General features: G+C 47.9%; 1 protein-coding gene across 2 annotated transcripts in view; it reads left to right on the forward strand.

The window, feature by feature from the left end:
• Positions 1–7,503, forward strand: part of ZGPAT (zinc finger CCCH-type and G-patch domain containing) — a 51,822-nt gene extending 44,319 nt beyond the window's left edge. For both annotated transcript variants that reach the window (XM_068116981.2, XM_068116980.2), the window contains one exon: positions 6,851–7,503. In XM_068116981.2, the coding sequence (XP_067973082.2) occupies positions 6,851–6,989 (139 nt within the window). In that variant the 3' untranslated portion in view covers positions 6,990–7,503. The remainder of the gene's footprint in view (positions 1–6,850) is intronic.
• The last annotated feature ends 1,192 nt before the right edge of the window (positions 7,504–8,695 follow it).

Genomic DNA, 8,695 nt, shown 5'->3' on the forward strand with positions numbered 1-8,695 from the left:
CTGCTGATATATAGATACATCTATGAGTGCTATAATAGCAGTTGCTGCTGATATATAGATACATCTATGAGTGCTATAATAGCAGTTGCTGCTGATATATAGATACATCTATGAGTGCTATAATAGCAGTTGCTGCTGATAGATAGATACATCTATGAGTGCTATAATAGCAGTAGCTGCTGATAGATAGATACATCTATGAGTGCTATAATAGCAGTTGCTGCTGATAGATAGATACATCTATGAGTGCTATAATAGCAGTTGCTGCTGATAGATAGATACATCTATGAGTGCTATAATAGCAGTAGCTGCTGATAGATAGATACATCTATGAGTGCTATAATAGCAGTTGCTGCTGATAGATAGATGTATAAACGCGAATCAGACATTCTTTTGATGTGGTTTATGTCCTCTTCCATGTCTGCCAAACTGCTCAATATGCACGTACAGGTACCATGGAGTGATATTTCGTGGCGAGGAATTCTATTCAAATATGTATGAATGCTATGGCAATAGCTGCTGATAGATACATGTATGGCAACCGGACATTATTCTTAAAAGCCGAAGTTTTGGTCTACCATTGTTATACGTATCAGCAAATATTAAAAGTAAACAGAACTCAATGTGACAGAGGTTTCTTTATTTTCTTTATTTGAATCGTATCAGTGCGTACATACGAAGGTTTACTAGTTTAGAAATCATAACATGATTAATCATGTATGTCCGATCAAGTATATTTAAGAAAAAAACATATTGTGCTTTGAATAATCCATTAAAATTTCACTCTGAAAAAAAACACAAAAACCCTCCCGCCCTACCCACTTTTTTGAAAAAAAAAGTGATGATAAACAGGGAAAAAAATTTAACCAGCCTAATGCTGAATTGAAATGATAAGCAAAGAACCCGTCCATACGCCATACGCCATACGGACGGGTTAATTCCTCCAATTTTATGACGTTGTCAGTTTATTATGATTCGTAATACTGGCTTCCACCACTCGAGTATGAATGTTTTTGTGCCAAGTCGATCTTCATGATGTTCATCAAACTCGGTATCTCTTTGTTGTGTTCTCTTATAATATGAACGTTAAAACCTGTTTGGCATCTGGGAGAACAATTTTTTGAATTTCAATACCGCCTTATACCCAGTCCCACCAGATGGCGTTATATGATACACATTTACATTGAGAGAATTGGAGTCCTCCTACTGTGAATCCCCCCGGAATCATGAATATTTAATGCCCCCATGAAACCTTCCCAGGTACACCCCGAGTACAACCACCAGTTTTCAAGTCATTCCATCCAGCTGTTCAGCAGTGCATACAAGTCAAACAACGCACAAACAAGCAAACAAATGGACACTTTTCAAATTACCCTATTAACTCCAATAAACGCCGGCTCCAATAGTACAGTTTGAGATTTATTGGTGAATGTGCTAGTACAGTTTGAGAGTTGTTGGTGGAGGTGCTGGTGAAGTTTAATTGTGTTTCGACACATCATATATTTTGCCTCATGAGTCTTACTTGTCAGGTGTGCAAATTTAACCATAAATATTACATACCCAATAAGGATCCTAATACACTTGATGGGTTTTCACTTTTGAGGGGAAAACATAAAAAACATCAGTTATACAACAAAATGTATCAATTTACATTTTAATAATAAACAACCTTCGTTGAAAATTATTTCACATTTTATCGGAACATTGCGTTGGAGATTTTTTTTTTGTTTTTTTTGTATACAGAGTCGAGGCTCGTGAAAGAGATAACATTTATCAAAGAAACAAATCAAGCAAACAAAGTATATAAAAAGGGGAGCGGTCGACAAGATGGGGAGAGAAGGGGAGGAAGCACACAAACACAACATTTGAGAGCAGGGACATCGGGAGATGTGTGGGAGGGAGAGGGCCTGGGGGGAGGCAGGATAGGTATAAAACGCAAGGACACCAAGGACTTCCAGGAAAGAAGACAAAAGTCACCTCAAAAAAGTGGATTTCGGGTGAAATTAGCGGGGGTAGAAAAGATCAAGGTTTTGGATTGGGGAAGATAAGAGATGGTGGTGAACAGCCGTTTTAAAGACCTGGAGGGAGGAGTGGGATTGAAGAGAGTGAGGGAGTTTGTTCCAGAGGTGGGAGAAAAGAGGAATGAAGGAGTGAAGGTGAGCAGAGAGTCTTGATTTTGGCAGTTTAACCATAAGAGGGTTGCAGGCAGATCTTGTGCGACCTGTAGGAATATTTGGGGGACAGAGCCCAGAGAGAGCTGGGGGAGCAAGGCCGGAGAGGAGTCGGTAGAAGACGGAAAGACCACCAACCTGCCTACGGTGAGTAAGTGAAAGGCCCTCGGAGATAGCGTCATCGCGGGAGATTTCAATGATTCTGAACGCTTTGGTTTCAACAGCATGAAGACGAGCTAGGTGTGAGGCAGGAGCACCAGCCCAGAGGGGAGAGCAGTATTCCATTGAGCTGCGGATGAAAGCCTTGTATGTGGTGAGGAGCTCAAGTGTGCCAAGGAAGGACTTCGCACGACGGAGGATGCCCAGTCGGCGACTGGCTTTGGAGGCCAGCTTGGAAATGTGGTTTTCCCAGGAAAGATCATGGCAGATAGTGAGACCCAAAAGCTTGAGTGACAGAACTTCTTGGAGAGGATTTTTCAGAAAGTAGATGGGAGGGTTGTCCAGTCGATCTTTTCGGAGAGACATCGTAAGAGTGTGAGATTTGTCAGGATTGAAAGACATGTTCCACTTGTTTGCCCAGTCTGTGGTTTTGTCCAGGTCTGCAGAGAGTGAGGAGGCTGCAGACTGCCGATATGAGGAATGGAGCGGCAGAGAGTGGAGTCATCAGCAAAGAGATAGAGAGGATTTTCAAGAGAGTCAGAGAGATCATTGATGAAGACCAGAAAAAGCACAGGGCCCAGAACACTGCCTTGGGGAACTCCAGCCTGAACAGGAAGAGGAGATGAGAGAAACCCATTCAGGGCCACACGTTGACTACGACGAGAGAGCAAGTCCGCCAGCCATGCGTGGAGATTTCCATGGATACCAAGGGAGGAGAGTTTGGTGAGCAGAGCGGGGTGCCAGACCGTATCGAAGGCACGTGATATGTCGAGGGAGACAGCTATAATTTCCTGTTTGGCATTGAGGACCTCCATCCATTGTTGAGACAGCAGAAGCAGCATGTCCAGAGTAGAGTGACCTGGTCTGAAACCAAATTGATGATCAGAGATCAAGCCATTGGAGAAGAGGAAAGATTTCATATCCGAAGCAATGATGGATTCCATGACTTTGCTGATAATTGGGAGAAGGCTGATTGGTCTGTAGTTGCTAGGATCTGTTTTTGCACCTTTTTGTCCAAAGCGGTGATGTTGGCTGATTTCCAAGCAGATGGCAGTTGACCTTGAGCAAAAGAGAGGGTGAAGAGAACAGAGAGGGAGTGAAAGAGCGGAAGAACAGGATTTTAGGACCCGTGGGCTGATGCCATCAGGTCCAGTTGCAGAATCAGAGTCGAGGGTTGACAGAAACTTTTCCACCTTATCAGGAGGAAAGGACACGGAGTCAAGGAGCAGCTGGGTACGACTGGGTACGGTGGGTACAGAGAGGGTTGGGTTTGGGACACAAGATTTGGAGGCAAACACAGAGTTGGGGCATTCAGCTTTTTCACGTGCGGAGTCAGCTGTGTAGCCGTTTGAGGTAAGGGAGGGGATGGAGGGGGAACAAACACCAGAAACAGATTTGACCAGACGCCACCAGGATTTGGAAGAGGGAGACAGATAAGAGAGTTCGATCTTGAGAACGGAGAGATATTGTTTCCTGGCTCTCCTGAGGGTGGACACACACTTGTTTCAGGCTTTGTGAAAGGAAATGAGATTTCCTTCCGTTGGATTTGCTTTCCAGGAGACGAAGGCAAGTTGTTTCTGGGCAACAGCCTCACCACAAGATTCCGTGTACCATGGACGGGAGGAAGGGTATGACAACTGAAGACGAGATGGGATAAATCTGTGCATGAGAGAGAGCAATTTACTTTGGAAGAATTCCCAGGATGAGTTGATGTCAGAGGTGGTAGAGATGGGAGACCAGTCCAGATGATTGATGGCTGCTTGAAGACCGTGCCAGTTGGCCTGAGTGAAATGCCAGACTCGTCGACGCTGAGCAGGCTCCCTGAGAATGGTCAGAGAGATGTACACTTTAACAAGCACATGATCAGATGAGCCGATTGGAGCAGAAGAAGAGCAGCAGACATTTTCAGGGAAGTTAGTCATAACCAAGTCCAGAAGAGAAGATGCTCCGTTGACTGAGATCCGGGTCGGGAAATTGACATTGTGTCAGTCACAGTGAGTCGCAGAAGTCCTTTGCTGAGGTGCCATGGCTGGTGAGAGAGGTACCCACACCCAGCCAACTGGCATGGTGACAATTGAAATCACCACATATGAGGAAGAGAGAGTTGGGATGAGTAGACAAGTTGGTCCATATTATCAGACAGCGAGATGTAGATGGAGTCATCACTGTTTGGTGGATGGGACAACACACATATGAACAAGAGGTGGGAGCGAAGGGGAAGCCGTAGCCAGAGGTATTCCTGGGGGTGAGGTGGAGAGAGTGCAGTGCAGGGCGAGTGAGAAAGAGAGTTTTTGATAAAGATAGCAACCCCACCTCCAGGACGAGGCTCAGGTCTATCATACCGGAGGAGGGAGTAACCCGGGAGAGATACTAAGGAATCAGAGACATCATGAAGGAGGAAAGTTTCTGTTAAGCAGATCAAGTCTGGTTTGCCAGAAGCAACCTGTATGGAGAGATCAGTCAAGTTTGAGCGAAGGCCCCAGATGTTTGAGGTCCATACCGTTAATGAAGAGGAAGGGGGAGCATCGGATACAGAACAGGGGGGAGGAGGGGTAGGGTAAGATGTGGAAGAAGTGGAAGAGGTAGGGAGAGCTGTTGAAGGTGTGTCAGAGATTTCAGAATAGCTCGGAGAAAGGGAAGGATGGGGCGGACAAAAGGTTTGATGGTGATTGGGTGAGGCACAATGAGGTGTTATTTGAGGAGGGGGAAGAGCGAGGCAGAAGGTTGGGGGAGATGGAGGTGAGAGTTGGAAGGGGGAAGAAGCGGGGAGGACGCTTTGAGGAGGGGGAGTGAGGGGGGGGGGGGGAAATTGAGAAGAAATGAGGGTGGGGAGATTTGAAGGGGAGGGGCGAGGGGGGAGTTTAGGAGGGAAGGGACAAGGGGAGGGATTTGAAAGGGATGGGATATGGGGGAGATTTGGAGGGGAGGGGTGAGGGGGGAGGGGTGAGGAGATTTGGAGGGGAGGGGTGAGGGGGGAGTCTAGGAGGGGAGGGGCAAGGGGGAGTCTTGGAGGGGAGGGGTGTGGGGGGAGTTTAGGAGAGAAGGGGCAAGAATGATGGCAAGGAGGAGAGAAGGTAAAGTCCTCCTCAAGGAGGAGGCAAGGAGGAGAGAAGGGGCAAGGAGAATGATGTATACTGCTGGCTAACAGCTGTGCTGAAATGTGACCATTTTATTCCGTGACCTGCCTATTCTCTTGTGCCAAAAGCTCCAACACCTCTGATATTTAAAGAGCACCAACACGAGGACCTTATTTCTCGCTGTTACGAAGGTTGCTAAGTTTAATGACAGAGGGATAGGAATGTGACGTCATGACTGTTCTACTTCAGATGAAGTGGGAAAGCGCCTCGCAGAGACCCAGCCAGCCTCATTGGAAGGCGGGGTTTCCTCGAAGGAAGGCGGGGTTTCCTCGAAGGAAGGCGGGGTTTCCTCGAAGGAAGGCGGGGTTTCCTCGACGGAAGGCGTGGTTTCCCCGACGGAAGGCGTGGTTTCCCCGGCGGAAGGCGTGGTTTCCCCGGCGGAAGGCGTGGTTTCCCCGGCGGAAGGCGTGGTTTCCCCGGCGGAAGGCGTGGTTTCCCCGGCGGAAGGCGTGGTTTCCCCGGCGGAAGGCGTGGTTTCCCCGGCGGAAGGCGTGGTTTCCCCGGCGGAAGGCGTGGTTTCCCCGGCGGAAGGCGTGGTTTCCCCGGCGGAAGGCGTGGTTTCCCCGGCGGAAGGCGTGGTTTCCCCGGCGGAAGGCGTGGTTTCCACGGCGGAAGGCGTGGTTTCCCCGGCGGAAGGCGTGGTTTCCCCGGCGGAAGGCGTGGTTTCCCCGGCGGAAGGCGTGGTTTCCCCGGCGGAAGGCGTGGTTTCCCCGGCGGAAGGCGTGGTTTCCCCGGCGGAAGGCGTGGTTTCCCCGGCGGAAGGCGTGGTTTCCCCGGCGGAAGGCGGGGTTTCCCCGGCGGAAGGCGGGGTTTCCTTGGCGGAAGGCGTGGTTTCCCCGGCGGAAGGCGTGGTTTCCCCGGCGGAAGGCGGGGTTTCCCCGGCGGAAGGCGTGGTTTCCCCGGCGAAAGGCGTGGTTTCCCCGACGGAAGGCGTGGTTTCCCCGGCGGAAGGCGTGGTTTCCCCGGCGGAAGGCAGGATAAATGACCCTTAAACTGTTCCAGCATGGGAACTGTTTGACATGCAAATAGGCATGAGTATCTTGGAGTGGAGCCCACACCTGCACACGTGATGAAAATCCGAAATATGTGACAAATTCATGGCCCATTAAATGGTCGAGTTGAGAGCCTGTGATGTTTGTTGTTACAGGATGCACCGTCAAAGACTGTATGATCCCCAATCTCCCCCAACCCCCGGTTTCTAGTTCCCGTTTGTCCGTGTTAAATATTCCCAACACCTCTTTCAATATTAGATTTGTGCCATTTATGTATGAAATACTTGTCCACCCATACTTGATGGGGATCGTTTGTGCTTCCTTCCCTCCGCAAGTGAACGAGAATCACATTCATGATATGTCAAGTTAACGGTGTTGCTGTCGTTGTCAGGGACGCGGTTATCGCAGCCAAGTTGGAGACCCGATTGGGTGAAAGCGTCCAGTCGCTCAATGAACTGCAGGCGCAAGAGAGAAAGCTGCAGCAGAAAAGGGAACGAGCAGAAACCCATCGCAGCATGACCCAATTCTGAGCACCGATTGGACGCTTGGGGTTGCTTCACTAGTGGGACATGCATTTTAAATATGGTGATTAAAATGCTTTCCTTCTTGTACATTCTACCCGATAATGATCTGCTTTTTAAAAATGTCGTTTGTTCAAACTGATGAGCAGATCAATGTTTACTGAAAGCATTATTCAGAGGATGACGATGATGTCAACAGTCTCACAATTGTTTCATGTTATATATGATGCAACTTATGACAAATTACTACAATAGCCCCGATCAATTTGTGTCGTCGGTCGAGGAGGAACTTTTGGCCCAAGTGCGTTCACGGACCGTGCCGAGAATCGACGCCGGACTCGACTGCTCAGAGGTAGGTGCGCCTGCCTCGTCCCATCGGCCTTGTCTTTCTCTTCCATCCCCCTGGTCAAGTTATCATCGAGGCTCAGTATTGGCCCGACTTCCTTTTACATTAAGAAATGTCAATTCCAATGTCTGTAAACTACCTGCCAGAAAATAAACGCATTGGACGAGGCAAAATGGAGGAAGAGCGATGTGCTGTTCTCTCATTTTTACAGAGTATATTCGTTCAAATATTTATCTCTACCACCGAATGTGGTACCGAGGTTATGTTTTCAACCCTGTCTATCTGTTTGTTTGTCTGTGAGCAGGATATCTCCGAGTTTTTGATGGATTCGGCCGAAACCTAGTGGATGAGTTGGGTAGGTGCCAGGCTAGCCAATTCGATTTTGGTATGGATCCAGATGCAGATCCAGCATATCGGTGCATGGGATACAAACATAAACTATTCAGCCTGGCGTAAGTACGTGCTCTACCGAGTGCCGTTCTAGATGTTGCGACTGACTTGCCTTCGAAGAAACCGGTACAATACAAAAGTCGCAAAGTTGAGATGTCCGGTATTGAAAGTGTTGGCTTGTGAACTTTGCCTAGTAATGGTGTTTAATCCACCACGTTAATCGATTCATTCACCTGAACGTATTGAGAAAGAAACATATGCTGTACTGAGTGACATCTTGGAAAAGACCATTCTGCATTCTACTGATAAAAGTTTTGGCTTCTCCTCTTTGGCCTTGCCAGAACCGGTGCAACAAGACTATTGTATGATGTGCATGGGGGTTGGGCCCTGTGGAAGAAGGGTATTGGCATTTACTGCTGATTTCATGGCCCCAACTACTCCCACCCAAGTCTTTCACAAATCAGGAGCCCAGTCCTGACATTTTTGCCATAGTCCTCCGACGACCATATGCCAACAGACGGGACACCCAGTTCAACGTCCATCTGATGGACTGCACACACCTTGGTGTCTCTTCCTGCCCGTGAAACAGCAGGATGACAGTTTTGGGTCGAGATTCCATCCCAGGCCAGACAGTCCATTCGAGAGGTGCACATACTTCTAGGATCGTATCAATTTATTCAATAATAAAAGTCTTGGCAGGTCTTGGACTATTTTTGAGTATTTCATTTGTAGATCTTTTTGAGCACTCCATGTAAACAGGGATCGAAGCGTACAATACTAGCCGTGTGTACAATTGATATACTTTTATTCTTTTGTATCCTGCACAGGTGTATCTCCACAATAAATTAAACTACATTGGAGCGGCTCGCCGTTAGAGCGTCACGGTCTCTTTTGGAACTTTGAAAGTCAAACAGGTACCGTCTGGTTATTCACGAATGGCTCTTGGCTTCAGACGAGAGCCATTCGTGTCTTGTCTCGT

Source organism: Myxine glutinosa, chromosome 5 (assembly GCF_964187855.1).
Source record: "Myxine glutinosa chromosome 5, kmMyxGlut1.1, whole genome shotgun sequence".
NCBI classification, from domain to species: domain Eukaryota; kingdom Metazoa; phylum Chordata; class Myxini; order Myxiniformes; family Myxinidae; genus Myxine; species Myxine glutinosa.